Source organism: Cervus elaphus, chromosome 30, assembly GCF_910594005.1.
Source record: "Cervus elaphus chromosome 30, mCerEla1.1, whole genome shotgun sequence".
NCBI lineage: Eukaryota > Metazoa > Chordata > Mammalia > Artiodactyla > Cervidae > Cervus > Cervus elaphus.
In genome coordinates, this window is record NC_057844.1 from 36,306,056 (window position 1) to 36,324,913 (window position 18,858).

At 39.7% G+C, this 18,858-nt stretch overlaps 3 protein-coding genes across 7 annotated transcripts in view; 2 read left to right on the top strand and 1 right to left on the bottom strand.

Annotated features, from left to right (window-relative positions):
• LOC122686800 (decreased expression in renal and prostate cancer protein-like) lies at positions 1-5,638 on the top strand. The gene is made up of 2 exons (XM_043892067.1): positions 1-610; positions 5,462-5,638. Exon 1 carries the CDS (start codon positions 11-13, stop codon positions 563-565), a length of 555 nt encoding a protein of 184 aa, XP_043748002.1. The 5' UTR covers positions 1-10; the 3' UTR covers positions 566-610; positions 5,462-5,638.
• LOC122686669 (proline-rich protein 2-like) lies at positions 590-1,714 on the bottom strand. Its single transcript, XM_043891869.1, has 2 exons — positions 1,382-1,714; positions 590-1,336 (listed from the first exon to the last, which is right to left on the bottom strand). The coding sequence occupies exons 1-2, from the start codon at positions 1,712-1,714 to the stop codon at positions 590-592; spliced, it is 1,080 nt and encodes a 359-aa protein (XP_043747804.1).
• The window catches only part of ZMYM5 (zinc finger MYM-type containing 5), a 27,342-nt gene continuing 9,182 nt past the window's right edge, over positions 699-18,858 (top strand). For 2 of the 5 annotated variants that reach the window (XM_043892066.1, XM_043892065.1), the window contains exons 1-4: positions 699-840; positions 1,727-1,796; positions 8,453-8,948; positions 9,187-9,280. In XM_043892066.1, the coding sequence (XP_043748001.1) occupies positions 8,463-8,948; positions 9,187-9,280 (580 nt within the window). In that variant the 5' untranslated portion in view covers positions 699-840; positions 1,727-1,796; positions 8,453-8,462. Of the gene's footprint in view, positions 841-996; positions 1,135-1,726; positions 1,797-8,452; positions 8,949-9,186; positions 9,281-14,466; positions 14,634-18,858 lie in introns of those variants that run through there. The other 3 variants (XR_006338901.1, XM_043892063.1, XM_043892064.1) reach the window with 3 other exon arrangements.

Genomic DNA, 18,858 nt, shown 5'->3' on the forward strand with positions numbered 1-18,858 from the left:
TTTTATTTATATGGTTGCATTGGGTCTTCCTGGGGGCTTTCTCCAGTTGAGGCCGGGCCCAGGTGCGGAGCTGGCAGCCGGTGCCGTCTCCGCCGCGGGGCCCAGCCCCGGCTTTCTGGGACTAGTCGGAGTTGTCCCCAGTTGCCCCCGCGGCTCCGACAAGATGGAGGACATTGTCTCCCCCCGCAGCCATGACGGGAGCGGGGGACGCCTCCCCACCGGGATGAGGGGAAGAGAAGCGCTTTCAGTCCTCGGAGCGCGCGGGGCCCCGCCGCCGGCCTTCCAGACCCCTGCTCCTGCCCGGGTCGCTGAAGCCCCTGCCCGCCCAGGCCTCACGGGGCTCCCAGACACTGGATATGGAGGGCTTGGGGGACATCGAGGCCTTGGCACTTGCAGCCGCTGCGAGGGCAGGTGGCCCGGTTCAGGTCTTCGGGCCGCTGGGGCCCGACAGCGCTCGGCCACTGCAGCTAGCAACAGACCGTGTTCACTGAGACGCGCTGGTCCGGGATCCGGGCAGAAAAGGCGGGGAGTGCAACAGAGGCGCGGGGGTGTGGCCTGCAGCTGACGGACAGGGCATCGGACCACCCCCTCAAGGGGGTCCTGAAGGAAGGTGGACGCAGCCAATGGGCGTGCCCGAGGTGCCCAGCCCGCCCTCCCCGGCCGCCAGTGAGGGCGCAGGAGGCGGGGCCTGCCAGGTCGGGCCGCGCCGCCGCGGCCGCCGCCTCCGCCTCCTCACCAGCGTTAAAGCCGGGACTGGACCGAGCGGAGTTGCGCGTTTTGCCGAAGGGGGGTGGGCCGGGGGCGGGGAAGTTTGTTCCGCGGAGCCGCAGCCAGAACCGGGTGAGGCTTGTCCCCGCCGTGTCTCCAGCCCAGGGCCGCCGACAGTCGGGGTGGCTGGGAGAGGCGCAGCCTCCGGAGGCGGAGGCGGAGGCGCCGGGAGGCGGAGATGGGTGAGGGAGGCCTCCGAAGCCTCCCACCTACCCGGGACGAGCGCCCCGCGGCGCGGCCGCCGTCGCCGCTGCTGCTTCGGGGCCTCCGGCTGCCGGCGGCTCCGCTGATGTCCCAGGCGCGTTGGCGGGCGGCCGGCGGGCTGCGGGAGTGCGGGCGCGGCCGCGGCCGCGAGAGCGGAGTGAGGTGGCCGCCGGCGGGCCTCGGGGGTCGCGGGGTGGGGGAGGGGCGCCTCCGTGGGCGCTCGTGGCCGCGCTTGCACTCTCCCGGCGGCGACCCGGGATCCGCAAGTTTGGGGCTGAGGACACGGCCCCCCCCGCACCAGGTCCCCTCCTCGGCCGCCCAGACCCCGGCGCGGCGTCTTCTCACTGCTTATTTGGGAGAGTTTCTAATGGCGGACGAGGAGCGGGCAGGTCTCAGGCTCCGGGCCAGCACGGGGGTTTCCGCCCCGCGGTGACGCGAGCTGCGGGCGAGTGGGTTCCTGAGGGACGGCGGCGGCGTCGCACGGGCCGAATCTGGGGATAGGCGTCTCCGCGGGCTCGAGGCCGCGCTCGCCCTCCGCCTCCCGCCTGTGGCTCGCAGAGACTGTGCGGTCGTGTGATGGTGGCGGGGCCTCGGTGTTTGTGTACCTGGCGCCTCGGTGGCTGTGGGGTTGGGGGGGGGGCGGTTGTGGAGGAGCGCTGAGGCTTCTTGACTTCTTGTCTCTGTTTCCTCTCTTGTGAGCTGGTGTTGCGTTCAGCTTGGCTATAACGAAGTCCGCTTTCATCCTTCGTTCTAGGGCCAGGAATCACCTTCAGGACAGTCTGGTGATAGTTCGGTGATAGTAATTAAGGAGGAAAGCGTCCACGGTAAGTAATTTTACCCCGCGTGTCTGTGTTAGCGCACTACTAGAGTGTGCTTCTGTGGAACTTACCTTTCTCTTACCTTGAAGGCAGAGAGCTAGTTTCTGGAGTGGCCCTTGTCCCCAGAGCCAAGTCAGGGAAATCCCTGGGAAAGCATGGGGAGTGCTTGCTGATATTTACACCACTGGTATTCTCTTAGAGTTCTAAGATGTTCCATTTTTAATGCTTTCTTTTTAACATATTTTTGCTTTCTAATGGTTAGAAATAATTTTTTTCCGTACTGTTGAATTAACTAGACTGACTGAATCTTATCGTTATTCTATGGTTGATGGACACAATACTTTGTGTGTGTGTTTGTCTTATATTTGAGGAAGATTTGTGTTTCTGTATCCTGATAAAACTCAGGCAAGCATCACATCAGGAGATAGTCTTTTTCTTTTAAAAAAAGGTATAATCTAGTTCTTACCCTAGTCGCGATTCTAAGATGGACCACCGAATTACCAAATTGCTAGTGACAGTCTCCATTATGAAGTTGATGTGTTTTTTTTCTTGTTACTAAAAAGTAAGCTAAGTGCTGTTCATTTTGGTACAATAAATGCCCTGTCAGCTGTTGCGTTAATGGCTTTAACACCAACCCTTGCCTGAATCAATAATTTTGTAAAGTGTCTCAAAATGATTTAAAAAAAAGAAAAACACCTCTGATTCTACATTTATTATCTGGGATTCTGTACAGTCTTAGGTCCTGCCTATTTTGGCCTTTCAGCTGGTCAGTTTTTCACCAGTCATCAAAAAGAAATTTGTGAATACTACTGTTTCTCATAGTAGTATTCCTGCCTTCCCTCTGCTATTGTTGCTTCTTGCCAGACTTGACTTTGCACTTACTCTGTTGTGCTTCATGGCACACTTCATTAGTTAGACAGTTTTTAGGAATGGATATTGTTTTGACTGGGTGATTTTCATAGGATACCTGAAATGATATTTCAGATTATGTGGTAGTTGTGTGAGATGAAGGGATGTGGGCAGGATTCTAGAGCTATGAGGGACTTTATTAGGGAAAGGGAACTAGTGGGGACTAAAAGATTGGAAGGATAACAAATCGCTGACTCAGTTATTACCACTTAGAAAAGCCATTTTCTCAACAGCAGGTTCCTAGCATAGGTGGGCACAGTGTGGAAAGGACTAGGTTTAGTGCCAGCCAGATTTCATATCTGGTTTGTATCTCTACTCTCTCATTACTTTGGCAAGTGCAAACTAAATAAGAGTCAATAACGGAACCTTTATAAATGCACATCTTATTCAATTAAATACACTTTTTTATCCACATTTTATAAGTAAATTGTGTCTGTGTTCTCAATTGCTATGAAGATTGTCAAGTGCCTAGCCCATAAGTTATGTGAGACACACACACACATTGTTAACAGTACCTACAATTCTTGTGTTTTTGGTCTTCTGATATTTCCTCAGCTTTATCTTTCAGTCCTTTTACTGAGTTTTCCATTTTTGCTAAGCTTTTTATTTTTAGAAGTTCTTGTTTAATACTAGAAATGTCAATTTTTTATGGTCTTTTACTTGTCATGTGTCCGGCTAGAGTTCTGATTGTTTTGCGGATTTAGATTTTGTTTTCTTTTTCTTGCACTTTTCTCTTTCTTCTTTTTTTCTTTTAACAATTTTTTCTTTTACATTATTTTTTATTGGAGCATAGTTGTGTTATATTTACAGTGTTGTGTTAGTTTCTGCTGTACAGCAAAGTGAATCAGCTATACCTATACATATACATATATTCCCTCTTTTTTGTATTTCCTTTCCATTTAGGTCACCTCAGAGCATTGAGTAGAGTTCTCTGAACTGTACAGTAGGTTCTCAGTTACCTATTTTATACTCAGTATCAATAGTATATATATGTCAGGACTATTTTTCTTATTAGAGGATTTCTTCAAATATTTTATAATCCTTGGTTGGTCTGCTCATGGTTAAGAATTGAGAAATAGAAAATAGATTGGAAAAATGAGTGGAATGTTTCAGCTTGGAGCTTCACTGTAGGATGAATCTTTTTAGGCCAATTGATGGAGAACCTCTGAAGTCATTATCTTTAGGTCTTTGATTTTTGGGGGGTTCCTAATTCCACAGAAAGGAGTTTTTCTGAGAAAGACGTTTTCTGGGTAAGAGTCTGCTGCTTGGAAGATTGAAGTCTGGATGTCAGCTCTCTGTAAATCAGCCGGGAAAGGGGGCATTTCAAATACATGATATTGAAGCATTCACCAATGCCTGGTAAACCTGGAACAAAGATCTTTTGTTCTATCCTCTCCAAAGAATAGAAGTCTAGAACTTGTGCCAGAAAGGGGGAACGCCTGTGATCATCAACGTGGAGAAAGGGAAGGGACCTGGAATTTCACATCCTCCTTGTTTTAGCTGTCTGCTTCCTATTCCAGTGTGATATATCAGGAGTTACAGGCTTTGAGCCTTTTGAGGATTCCGCAGCTTAAGTCAGAAGTTTCACAGCTTTTTCCTTCACTGTTAGAGTTAGGCTGTCTCAGGCAGAGTTGGTTAACTACTCATCCACCTGCTCTTCAGCTTATCAAATTTTTTGCTTTTGTTTCTTCTTTAGTTTTTCCTTTTCTTGTGAGTAGGAACTTTACTGTCATTTATGGGGATTTTAGAAGGGATTGAAGTTAGTTTTGTGTGATCAATCTACCATCTCTTAAGTGCCGGTTACTTAGGTACTTAAGTAGTTCTCCTGCTGTTTGTTGTGATTGTTCATTTGATTCTTCCTTTTCCTATCTCTTTACATTTGTGAGTAAAACCTCGAGAATCATCATACACCTTTATTTAGTTTTTGATTTTAAATAGGAATCCTTGTAGTATATACTAACAGGAAGCTAACTTTGAAATTGATGTTATTTTTATGTAAATATACAAATATTTTTATATTACAAAAGATCTGTTACAGTATAAGTTCAGAGATGCCCTAGAATGTGTTCTAGAACTTATTAAGTGATCAACAAATTTTTGTAGCATGCATCCTTTATGTTTCATAGAGCCTTGAAGGTATAGCTGTGCCTATAGGTAGCCAAAAATGAACCCTTGGAGCAGTGATTAAATATTTGAAAATACTTTCTTGGTGATTTTAATATTTGAAGGCTCATGAGCAGGTTTGTTTACCTTTATCATCATGTGCTAATCTTGTCATATTAATAACTCACCATTTCTATTTTAGCTACTGTTTTTTGAGTCATTTTAATATGTAAGTTCTACCAAATTGTGCATAAACATAAATGAATATTGACTGGCTAGTAAATTATTCAACTTTTTTTAATTGAAGGTGATCTCAGGAAATTAATGATACTGAATTATAACTTAAGAACTCAGCAGACATTTTTGCAGCTTTAAAAGGCATATTTAAAAAACTATGACACTGAACTGCATACTTAAAAATGATTAAAATAGCATTTTTTGTTACATATTTTACTGTAATCTTTTGAAAAGATAACTGTAGCAATCTTTAGGAAATAAAAACTAGAATAAAAGTAAACACAATAGGGCAAAGGACCCTAATTTGTGTCTTTGTTTTAGTGTTAACTCTTATCTTTACCGATAATTAAATACCTTCTTAACTTTGCAAGGTTACTACCTACAACCTAGAAATAATTTGCATATAAGAGTCTTGCTTGTAGCAGGACGGTGGCCATGGAAGTTGGAATCCACTAAGGAGTGTGTAACAACTCACCTGCCGAATCAACTAGCCCTGAAAATGGATGGCGCTGGAGCGTCGGGCCCATACCCGGCCGTTGCCGGCAGTCGGAGAGGCACGAGAGGGACGGGAGCCCCGGGAGGCGAGGGGTCGGCGTGGGGGTGGGAAAAAAAAAGATAAAAGAAAAAAAAAAAAAGTCTTGCTTGGGTTTCAGCCTTTTTAGTTAGGCTGAAATTCTAGTCCAATTTTTTTTTCTCTTGGCTGCACTGTGAGGCTTGTGGGATATCACTTCCCTGACCAGGGATTGAGCCCTGGGCCACAACAGTGAAAACCTGGAATCCTTACCACTGAGCAACCAGGAAACTCCCTTTAGATTCCACACTTCTCTGTGTGGATTTTCCTTTAATTTTATATTAATTTTCATTGTATCAAGATGAAAATTAAATAGTTGTAGATGAATAAGATACCACAGAAAGGGAACTTCCCTGGTGGTCCAGGGGTTAGGACTTCACCTTCCAATGTAGGGGGTGAGGGTTCAGTCCCTGTTTAGGGAGCTAAGATCCTGCGTACTTCTTGACCAGAAAACCAAAGCAGGAAACAGAAGCAGCATTGTAACAAATTCAGTAAAGATTAAAAAAAAAAGATAACGCAGGAAGACTAAAATATTTAAGATTAATTAGACACTTGTTGAAATCCTAGGGTAGAGCCAAAGTATTTGCCTGAATACCTTCTCAATAGAGAGAGATTTATCATTTTTACACTCTTTAATATGGTCTAGGCAGAGACCAGGGACTTGTTTGTCTAGTTATCACAGTAAAAACCTCAGAGTCCTATTTTATCCCCATTTATAGTATAAACAACAGTTTATAGCTTAGAAAAGTAAAACTCAATTAAGTGAGGTAATTCGCTTAGTGCCTTAGATAAACTTTAACTTTTTCTCTTTTTGGATAATACCATAGAAATATTTAAAACTTTTTTGTAGGCTTATGTTTATAGAATTAAGAAAATGATAGTTAAATTATATAAACAGTGACTTTTAATAGTGGTTAGGGTTAGGTTTTAACTTTTTTACAATCTGAAATTTGGAAATGGGTAAATACTTTACTTTATCTTTTTTTTTCAGAAATAGATGACTGGAATGAGCTGAGCATAAAGAATCCCCTTTCTATTGTTTTCTTTGGGAAGATTAAGATAGAACCTAACAGCCACCAGAGGGCACCATGGAGTCCGCTATTGCTCTTTCCCAGAAATTGTACTTTTCTGTTTTAGATTTATTCAAATACAGAAAGAACTAACAAGAATTTATGTGTGTGTAAATAACAGTTCTTAAATTTCATGATTTAGTTTAGGCGAGTTATTGCCTCTTTCCTTTGAAAATCAACCACATAAGCTTATTGGATGTGTGTTAACTCTGATCCTAATTTTCTTATTTCCTTTATAACCCTTTTTAACTGGTTCCTTAGATTTGTTATTTATCTTTGAAGTAGAGTTACGTGAGTGTTAATTTTATTTCATCTTAATAAAACAAGGACTTAAGAAATTGTATGCAATAATTGCATATAATGTGGTGTCTATGAGATAGATTAGAGAGTCAGATTTCTTGGGTTTGACTCCTGATTCCACCCTTTCCAGCAATGGAGACTTGGGCAAGCCACGCAGATTACTTACTATCTTCTGAGTCTTAGTTTCCTGATCAGTAAAATGAGACAAAGAATAGTTCCAACCTCACTTATTTAAGCTTTTACTGAATTACTTTATTTAATGATATAGCACCCATTAAGAATAAACATTATAATAAACATTATCTATTGTATGACTAAATACTATCACTTAAAATTAGTTGGGAAAATTTTAGAGTGGAATGTTACTTGGCATATTTCAGTAAGAAGTGTTTAAAATTGAATGATGACTGCTGTATGAGTTCTCTTAATTAGCACCCCTACAGATCCCACCTCTTTCACTGTCTTGAGCTTCTAAGAAAACTGAAGCCAGCATTTGTAAACTTACCTCAGCTTTCCATCTATTGTTTCTACATACCTATAATGCTCCAGTTATAATTGGACAAACCCTTGAACAACATGGGTTTGAACTGCCCAGATCCACTTAATACATACATTTTTTTTCAGTAAATACTGTAGTATTGCAGGATCCAGGGTTGGTTGAATCTGTGGATGTGGAACCTCGGATACAGAGGGCCAGCTGTAGGACTTGAGCCTCCGTGGATATCCTGGGACCAACCCCCTGCGGGTACTGAGGGACAGCCATACACTTAACTTTTCCCTCTTTTGAGAGAAAGGTGATTTCTTGTTCATGATTAGCTTCATTACCACCTGTGCTGTGCATATCCTCATCCTCCTCTTGTCTCATCTGCTTTGAGAGCTTTGCTTCATTGGATCTTTCACTTCTCCAAATTCTTCCAATTATTTGGATCTGGATCCTTTCCTTTGTCATTCTTTAGTGCATATAGGTACACAGAAGTGTTTGTTAAATAAAACAAGGCTGAGAATTTGGGGCCTAAAGTTAGAGCCCTGAGTGGAAATGCCATTTGGGCTTACCCAGATGTTTCCTGATCTATAAGATGAATTAAACTATATGTACCTCATGGGTTTTTTCAGAATTTTACATAGACCTATAATGTAGTATCTGGCAATTTGTGGACAATGACAAAAAAAGTTTCAGAATAATTTAATTACATAGTTATGTTGGAAGCAGAGAATTTGAAAAACAATGATGAAACACAGTTTGGACAATATAATAATTTTAGTAGATAAAGGTATATCTGGTATAATAATTGTATTTGGACCCTGGGTTATTGGTAATTGATGGAATTATTTTGTACTATTTTCTATTTCAGTGAAAAACTTATTAATAAAATCCCATAAAAGAATTTAAAATTTCACTGTGCTGTTTAATTGCAATAAAATGTAATAATCATAATTTACTTGAACTTTTTTTTCTTTTCTCTGTGTTACAGGTTCTTTGGCATGGATGAATGTTCAGCAGGAAGTTTAGACTTGACTGAACAGACTCCTATCTTATTAGGGAGTAAAGCCATGGCAGCTAGTCTCATGGATGTAGGAGACTCATTTGGTGACACAGCTAGTCCTTTAGTTAATAGATCTAGAAACTCATCGGTGGAAGGTGATGATGATGATGTTGTGTTTATTGAATCTATACAACCTCCTTCAATTTCTGCTCCAGTAATAGCTGATCAAAGACATTTTGTATTTCCTGCATCAAGAAATAAAAAGCTTCTAGGACATTATTCTGTAATTCTTCCTTCCTCAAGATATTTGGCTTCTCAGAAGGGAAATATAAGTGAGACAATTGTTATTGATGATGAAGAGGACATGGAAACAAATGAAAGGAAAAAGACAGTTTCTCCCAGTTTTATTGAATGGGGATTTCCTGGAACTAAAAACAGAACCAAAGATTTGGATTTCTCCACTTCCAGTCTTTCAAGAAGTAAGGTAAATGCAGGAATGGGTAATGGTGTTATCACTACAGAATCGACTCTGAAATTCATATTACTAATGTTACAACTTTAGAAGCAGGTTTTAAGCTCTGAATGATGGGCGAGATATGAACTTAATGATTACAAATATAACATCACTATAGAATTCCAACTTGGGAGATGTCGCTAAAGGACTTCAGTCAAGTAATTTTGGTGTTAATATGCAAACATACACCCCGTCTTTAACTTCACAGACCAAGACTGCAGTAGGACCTTTTAATCCTGGTAGAATGAATGTGGCAGGAGGTGAATTTCAGAATGGAGGATTTACAACTCATCATAGTCCTGGTAAGCAGTGAGTGATACTAAATACTTTGCTTTCACCCTAAATTTGTAAGCTGTTGGCTTTTACTCTTAGTACCTATATCCAGTTTTTTTTTTTTATTCTATATATGAAATATTTTTTGTTAACTTTCATATTAAGATAGAATTTTTTACTTAGTAAAACTGCAATTTACCTAAGTGTTTTGTATCTTAAGTTTTAACTGAAAACTCCCATAATTCTTACCTCCATCTTTGTTTACCATCTTTATTTTAATGTAAAATTCGTAGGATAAAAAGATGGGTAGTGAACTAAAGGATTAAAGTAATATTACGTAAGAATTAAATTTTATTTAATTTGTAATTACATAACTTGATCTTTCAATTTTTACTTTTCAAGTGTTTACTCTTGGACTGTTCGATTTTTGTTTTAAATTAGCACTTTATTAGTTTCTTCATTTTAAATTTGGAAAACTTTTTAAAATTAGAGACATATTTTAAATACACTTCTGTGGCCATTCATGTTCTGGTAAAATATAATGAAAGTTACTTAAAATTTAGCAAATCTTTTTTTTGGCTTTTTCATGACTTAAGGTGCCCATTGTTTTTTTGTTTGTTCTTTGGTTTTTGTTTGTGTTTGCTTTTGGCCATCTTAGTGCTTTTGGCTATTGATCAATTTAGAATTTTAGAAAATAACTAGAAAGTAACTAGAGCTAAGAACCAAATCATTTATTGTTTAATGGAATGCTAGTATTTTTTTTCTTTAAAATTTTAAAAAATTAATCTTTTTCTCTGATTATGAGAACATTACAGAACATTTGAAAGAAATCATAGTTAGAAATAAGAAATTAGTATCTGTTACCAACCCACTAAGTAGAAGTGACTGACAGCTGTTAAAATTTTAGTTTGTTTGCTATCAGTCTTTTTGCCTCCGTGGTTTTAAAAATAGAATTTAGAGCATGTTACATATAGTTTTATTTATGTTTTGTCATTTTTTTTTTTACTGTTGAAACTCCACACACTAAATGTCTTTGTTTACGTTGTTTATTATTTCTAAAGGACAGTTCTCAAACTTTTGAACTTAGTTTCACTCTTTGAAATGATTGAGGAACTTAGAGTTTTTTCTGTTTTTATCTGTTATCATATTAGAAATTAAAACTTAAATTTGAAAAGTATTTAACAATAATTATGTATTATGTAACATATTTTTTTAATGAAAGATAACTACTTTCAAAGAAATTTAGTGAAAAAAGTGACGTTCTGGCTTAGTTGAAGACAGTAAAGTATATTTAGCTCCTCAGATTCTTTCTACATAGAATGTGTTGCATTGTCTTCTTTTGTTAGCAGTATAAGAAGAAAATCTGGCTTCACGTACATACATGATTGTAGAATGGAGCAATATTTTAGTAGTCTTTTTAGTTAACTATGGATATTTTCTTTTCCTTTTGACATAGCTCCAAAACTTGATAAGTGGTCAGTTTCTTAAAAGTTCTTACAGTGTAGAATCTGAAACTGTATAATGAACTTTTTATACATTGTTACACTAAAATTCATTAATCTTCCAATGAATTTTACCTTTGAATGAATTGGTAACATTGTGCTTTCATTATTTGTAAGTGTTGATTCACTGAGTTAGCTAGGTCTTCTAAATGTTGACACATTAGAAAGCTAGCAGTGTTAGATGCAAGTTTTCAAAGATTCTGATTTTCACTTGAAACATCAATTTTTCTCATTGGCAATAAACAGTTATTTTTTTGAAATGAAAAGCTTAATTTCAGAAAATGTAACCAGTTTGTCATTCTTTCAAGGCTAGTTCAGCCTGCAGTGCAAGTTTTGCAAGTGCTTTTCCACTCTATCACATTGTACTTTGTTATGAAAAGGAAGTGGCTTCTGGATGCTTCCCCGTTCATCATACAGCTTCCTCGTTCATCATAGAGTGTTAAAATGTAATCAGAGGCTGAAATTTAGTAAAATTCATACTCAGTTTTACTTTTTCATCAAGGACTTCTTATGTATAATAAATAATTTCACTGGTCTTTGTCCATGTTTCTTGGGAGAGAAGCTGAATCCTTGAGATTAACCAATTCATGAAGATTAAGGCTAAGGGAAGGTCACTGGAAAGACCATGTGATTCAAGTAGTTGGGCGTTTGAGCCAGCACAGCCTCCATGGAGGAGAAAGAGGCTGAGATTGTCTGATCACCTGCAGCAAATAATCCCATCATTCATCCCCACGTGGTGATGAAACCCAGTGCCAACTCTTGACACTGAGATCAGTGTAGCCTCCTGGTTGGTGAGCTCATCCGTGCCCGGTGGGTGATGCTACCTAATTGACAGAGAATGGGCAGAAGCTCTGCATTAGGATCCTCCCTCTCCTCAGCTTGTATGTCTTTTCATTTGGCAGGTCCTGATTTGTATCCTTTAAATAAGACTGATGATAAATATAAAGTTTTCCTGAGTTCTCTGAGTCATTCTAGAAAATTATCAAACCTGAAGTGGCCTTAGGAAGCTCCTAGATTTGCAGCCAGTTGGCCGGGAATCCAGGTGGCATGTGAAGGGAGGGCAGTCTTGTTGTGGATGTGTCTTTAAGCAGGGCTGCTGCTCACTCCAGGTGGTTAGTATCAGAATCGTGTTGACCTGTTGGTGTTGGAAGAACAGCAGAAGTAAATGTGCCTGATAGTGAGGACAACTTTTCTAGTACAGTTGGGTTCCACTGTGAGCAGTTTTACTCTCATTGCTTCTGCACCATTAGTGCAAATGCCAGCACAGAGAAAAAGGCAAATAATCTGTTTTATTATGGAAATAGTTCAACCTGGCACATCCTCTTTTATTTCTTATGTAATGTTGAATAGGAGTGATCAAAGTATAAAGTCTTGTTGTCTGCTTTTTTTTGGCAGCACTGTGGTGCTTGTGGGACCTTAGTTCCCCAACCAGGGATTGAACCCCAAATTTCATCAGTGAAAGTACCAAGTCCTAACCACTGGACTCCCTTGTCTTGTTCTTGACCTGGGGTGGAGAGGAAGCATTTGACATTTCATCAGTAGTATATTGATTGACATGTCAAATCTCTAAGTTTATCACACTTATTTTCTAGTGAAAAGTTTTTGTAGGTGAAACGGCTAAGTCAAATGTCAATTTTTTAAAGCTTTTCATGGTAAATGCAAAATGGCCCTCATAAAAAAATTTTGGGCTTTTTTCCATGTTGTAAATTGTCCTCAGGAGTAGGAATATTGTTTAATGTTTGCTAAACTGACCATTTAAAGGTGATAACCTCCTTAATTTATTTATCATGCTCGCTTGCTTAGTAGCTCAGTCATGTCTGACTCTTTGCGACCCCATGGACTGTAGCCCACCAGGCTCCTTTGTCCATGGAATTTTTTAGCCAAGAATGCTTTGAAGTGAAGTGAAAGTCGCTCATTCGTGTCTGACTCTTTGCAACCCCGTGGACTACACAGTCCATGGAATTCTCTAGGCTACAGTACTGAAGTGGGTAGCTTTTCCCTTCTCCAGGGAATCTTCCCAACCCAGGGATCAAATCCAGGTCTCCTGCATTGCGGGTGGATTCTTTACCAGCTGAGCCACAAGGGAAGCCCCAGAATACTGGAGTGAGTAGCCTATCCCTTCTCCAGGGGATCTTCTGGACCCAGGAACTGAACCAGGGTCTCCTGCATTGCAGGCGGATTCTTTACCAACTGAGCTATCAGGAAAGCCCTAATTTATATATCATTGAACTTTTAAAAATAGGTTTGCAAAATATAAATTTGTTCATGTTTGTCATCTACTTATTACCATGTACATCTTTTATTTATTGGTTGAGTGAAACATGAGAAATAATATAAAAAACATGATCTCTGTGTTGAATGATGTGTTAAGCTTAAAAACAGTTGAAGATGTTGAACACTTGAAAGAATGTTCGTTGAAAAATCATTCTTTTGGATCTGTTCACTCTTCTTTTAAAAAATTTTTATTTCTAATACAATTGATTTGTTTCTTTCACTTATTTCTTATTTTGTAATTATTTCCTAAATTTTAGATGTATATTTGTGGAAGCATGGATTCAATCTTATGTACATGTAAACTCTTAAGTGAAGTTAAAATCAGAAGCCTTGCCATGTATATCTTTTATGCTTCAACCTTGTCCCATTTTTCACTTTCTGGAGTAAATTGAAGTTGTATATTTAATGGTAAAGTGGATCGGTAACATGCTTTTCAATTTAAAAGAATAGCACATAAACTTGATACTTAACTATAAAGGAGCATACTGTGGTTAGATGTGATACTGTCACTCCACTCAGATAGTGGACATAATTGAGACTAGCAAAAGTTGTTTAGATTACTCTTAGATGTATTTTTGTTCTTGTCATCCTTTTATCTCATTAATTCAAAACTGTGTATTACTATGATATTTTCTCATGACATGAAATATCAGTGATTTTAAAATATAACAGAAAAACAAGCATTAAAGGACTCACTTGACATTCATTCATATATATGAAGAAGTTCTTAGCTACATTTGAACTATTTTGTGTGTGCTGAGGCAATTCCTTTCTGTTATCTATGAAGTTTGAATGAATTTACAGTGTTCTTGGGTTCTCTGAAGCTCTACTTTGGGGGACAGAAGTTACAGATTATATCCTTTTAAATAATACCACTTGGTCCAGAATTCTTAAAAGAGTGTCTGCCAAGTTGTCAGGTGAAGAGTGATGGTGAAGATGTGCCAAGCTTTCTGAAAGGTGGAGTCACTTTTCGAAAGGAATGCCTTGTTGCTGCTTTTTTCTTTGTTTAAATGGAATATAGCATCTTGAAAGCTGCCTAATTTTACTATTAACCCCAAATTTTGTTTTTGCCTGCTGTCCGCTTTGGTAAAACTAACGAATTTTATCAGAAGACATACAGAATAAGATGGCGGCAATTATATTACTGTTGTAATTGTTGTTATTATTCAGGGTCAAAGCTCCCTCAAAGTGTCTTACTTTAATTGCTGTGTACTTCCCACTTCCGCAGAATGAATATTTTGCAGCACAGGAAAAAAAAAGAGCAAGATGAGAATTTCTGGAGTTGAGTTATATTTAAATATATGGGTTCAGATTTTATCCTATAAAATTATGGCTCTGCATAAATTACAGATAAAACTGTTTAACAGCTTATGAAAATAGGATTGTGTCCATTAGAATGGACTTTGTGTTATTTAATTTTTTCATTAAAATTTATTTAGGGTATGCTGTATTACACTGAAAGTTCTTCGGTCATCATGTATCTATGTAAATGGAAAAATCTCATCCAAGAGAATACCTGGAAATTGTTCTTGGCATCTGTGTTGTATCTTTGTTGGATGATAAACATTTCTGACCTGGATACTGATTCTAGGAAGTTCTGCTTCTGGTAATAATAGATTTTAAACTAACAATTGATAGGTAACTCCTGTCCCTCCTACAGAGAAGAATGGGGGGAGACAAAATGTATAAAATGTCAGAAGCATTATAGAGCTGCCAGTACACTGGAAGAATGAGATTTGTCATATCTGAGACGACCCTATCTTCCTGGGATTGCTCTTCTGTAATGCAAGTGTGGTCAATTCCGGAAACAGCCACTGAGAGTCAAGGGGGACTTTTAGCAGTCTCATGGGGGCCTGCAAGGAAGGACACTGGTTTGAAAACAAACAACAACGAAAACCATTGACCTGTGGATTGGGAATGTGAACATAATCCAGAGTCTCAATGTTTTCCCCAGTTTTTCATATAGAAATAGTAGTCAGGGATATGAGGAGGCAGGCCATCTAACAACACAAGAGAAAAAAGCAGATACTAGAAGTGAGTCCATGAGGGGTGTGATAATAGGATTATCAGTCTATGTTTTAACTGTAGGTTAACTGTAGGAACAGCTGAAGACAGTGTGGATGAACTAGAATGTTTATCAGAATGTTATCCAGACTGAGTCAGAACCAGAAAGGGGGAAATGCAGAAAAGAATGTAAGAGACTTAGGATACTTGAAAAAGACATGTAATTAATGTCCCAGGAAGAGGAAGAAAGAAATGAGGCATGAGAGGTGTAACTGAAGATTTTCTAAAATGGAGAAGAAACATTAACCTTTGAATTCGAGAATCTTTACAAATACTGAACAGGATAAATACCCAGGAAACCATTAAAAGACATGTATAGAAATCATGGTCAAAAATTGGAAGACAGTCCTCCCCTTATACATTGTAGCTTCCTCCCCTGAGTAGCAAAGATTGCTCCTGTGTCCTGCCCACTCTGTGTCATACACAGTGAAGTGTCACTCAAGACCTTGCTTATCAGGTCCCCCTACCCAGTAAACTGTTGATGTCCCCTCGGCCCAAAATATTGGAAGCAGTCCAAATGTCCATCAGAAATAGAGTGATAAATAGTATCAACCTCATAATGGAATACTCAACAGTGGGAACACATGAACAGCTATCTTCAGTGTGTGTGAAACTCAGGGTACAGATTACATGATTACATATGTGAAGTTCAAAATAAGACAACTACTCTGATGTCAGGACAGGTATGGCTTGTGGGAAAGAAGGGAAGTGATTGAGTTGAAAAGACATGGGGACCTTTCTGTGTGTTTATCTGGGTGTTGGTCATAAAAGTATAGGTGTGTGCATGCTCAGTCATGGCTGACTCTTTGTGACCCCGTGGACTGTAGCCCACCAGGCTCCTCTGTCCAGTGGATTCTCTAGATAAGAATACTGGAGTGAGTTGGTATTCCCTTCTCTAGGGGATCTTCCTGACCCAGGGATCAGATCTGCATCTCCTGTGGCATCTGCATTGGCAGGTGGATTCCTTTATTGAGCTCTGCACTTAAGATTTACAAGCTTCATGTGTATGTGTTGCTCTTTAACAACTGAAAGACCCCACTGAGACACTGAAGTAACTTCACTCATAGACCAACACTTAAGAAATGCTAAGATGTTATTCTTTAGGAAGTAGAGTTTGGATGTGGGAAGAAAGAATACCTAAAACTCAAGTAGTGTGTCTGGCATGTACTGGACTCAGGCAGACCACCTCTGCCTTCTAAGTCTTGGTTTTCCTTTCGTGGTAAGGAGGGGTTTGCATTAGTCTACTGGGCCCCTTCTCTTAAATTTACTCTGAGGACAGAGCGTGGAAAAATGTGATTGAGACTTCGTTTATTTAACCTGGAGATGCTAATATAATAAATAAAAATAGGAATTTGATGGAAGAAGAAACTTTGAGGGACTTTCCTGGTGGTCCAGTGGTTAAGAATCCATCTGCCAGTGCAGGGGACATGAGTTCAGTCCCTGGTTTGGAAGATCCCATATGTCACGGGGCTGCCCGTGGGCCATGACTCCCGAGCCTGTGTTGTAGATCCAGTGAGCTACAGCTACTGAAGCCCTTGGGCCCTAGAGCCCTGCTCAGCAACAAGAGAAGCTACTGCAATGAGAAGCCCATGCACAACAACAGAATCCCAGGGCAGACAAAGCTAAATAATACTAAAATAAACTTGGAAATTAGGATAAATTAAATGGTTGCAGTATGAACAAAGAAAACATTTGCTTTATTTATGTATGCGTCAAAGCTAAAGTGAAAAAAAATTACAGAACCTGTTTTCTTAGCAGTAGAAGTTTCACTTTTCATAATTACATATAACTGTGTCCCCTTTAAGTGTGGGTAAGTATACAAATTTACAAGCCCAAAGAATCCCTTTGCGGTTCTGTGGTTGGGACTCCATGCTTTCACACCGAGGGTATGGGTTTGGTCTCTGGTCAAGGAACTAGGATCCCACAAGCCACCTGGCATGGCTAAAAATAAAAAGCCCAATATTTTTCTTATTTCTTCCATAGTAATGGTAATGGGAAATCTTGCAGTGCTTTGCATTTATTTCTGTTATTAAATCTTTGTTATCCACATGATCTACAGAGAAGTTGATCCCAGCATGCATCCTGTATTTTATAGATGAACATGTAATTTTTGTTTTCTAAAGAGATAGTTCAGAAGTAGGCAGGTGAAGCAATAAACTTATGGGTATTTGGTAATAAAAACTTTATCAGGGGAACTCTCTGGCAGCCCAGTATTTAGAACTTCGAATGAGGGCCCAGGTTCAATCCCTGGTCAGGGAAATAAGATCCTGTAAGATGTGCTTTACAGCCAGAAAGAAATCTAAAAATCTTTATTGGAATATACTTCATGTTTGCCAGCATATCTTTCTGTGGAGTGAAAGAATTTCTTTGGTTACTTGTTCTGTTTTGCTTTTGCCTATTAAGATAAAATGTCAAAAAGGACAAAATTAGAAGCAGCACATGGGAATTTAGAAGTGAAAATAGAGTCGTTAGTATTGCTAGTATTCTGAAAGTTGTTTTTAGCTGTAATAAGTGAAGGGGCCATAGGCCTTTTGCTAATGACAAAAATATTTTTGAAGAGCGATTACAAAATAATTCAGTACTCGGGCCATTTTTCTCATCTCACTCTTGGGCTTTCTCTCAAAGCTTCATCATTACTCTGGAGTGAATTAGAAATGCAGATCTCAGGCCCCTCACTTGACCTACTAGTTTAGAATCTCTGTGTAAACAAGATTCCCAAATGATTGTATGTGTGTTAAGCCACTGTAACCCATACATAACCTGTACCATTTTGAGGAAAACAGCAGAGTCCCTGTGCAAAGGTAGGAGAACTGTGTCTCCTGCCCATACTACCTCACTGATGCCTGGAAATAGTCTACAGTAACTGTAGACAGAGTTGCTTTAAAATGCTATGTCTAAATTACATGCATTTTGAAGTATTATGGAGGGAAGTGTACTAATATCTACAAGTTCAGGTTACTTGAACTGCATAACAAGATAGATTATTTAGAGGGATGAATAAATAGAAAGGTGTCATGAAGCAAAAACAGTAAAATAGTATAGCATCTACATGGTGGACGTGTGGATGTTCACAGTAAAATTCTTTAAGCTTCTCTATATGCTTTAAATTTTTCATAATGTTAGGGGAAAGCTGTTATGCAAATGGATATCGTATACTAGATTTTTGGAGAAGGAAATGGCAACCCACTCCAGTACTCTTGCCTGGAAAATCCCGTGGACGGAGGAGCCTGGTAGGATATAGTCCATGGGGTCCCGAAGAGTCGGACACGACTGAGTGACTTCACTTTCACTTTTCACTTTCATGCATTGGAGAAGGAAATGGCAACCCACTCCAGTGTTCTTGCTTGGAGAATCCCAGGGATGGGGGAGCCTGGTGGGCTGCCATCTGTGGGGTCATACAGAGTCGGACACGACTGAAGCGACTTAGCAGCAGCAGCAGCATACTAGATTTTAGTCTATATTTGCACATTTCTTCATAATGTATTAATACTTTCTTAGAAAAGAAAAAGTGCCTTAGGAAATGCCCTGTGTACAAAACTGATGCTTTAATATATGCATTGTCTCATTCGGCGTTTTATTTTTTTCCTGCTGTGTGGCTTGTGGGATGTTAGTTCCCCAACCAGGGATTGAGACCACTGGACCATTAGGGAATTCCCTCTCATTTAGATTTCATAACACTGATAGGTTGGGTGTTATTGCAGTTTGTGGCTGAAAAAACCAAGGCTCAGTTTAAATTACTTGCAAAGTCTGTAGCGCAGAGGGTTGGT

Bases quoted from the DNA above. Each gene is read 5' to 3' on its own strand.
- LOC122686669 (XM_043891869.1), bottom strand. From the start codon at position 1,714: ATGAAAGCGGACTTCGTTATAGCCAAGCTGAACGCAACACCAGCTCAC. The intron at 1,337-1,381 runs GCTGGCCCGGAG...GTCCGCCATTAG, and splicing joins CGCGGGGCGGAAACCCCCGT to AAACTCTCCCAAATAAGCAG.
- LOC122686800 (XM_043892067.1), top strand. From the start codon at position 11: ATGGTTGCATTGGGTCTTCCTGGGGGCTTTCTCCAGTTGAGGCCGGGC.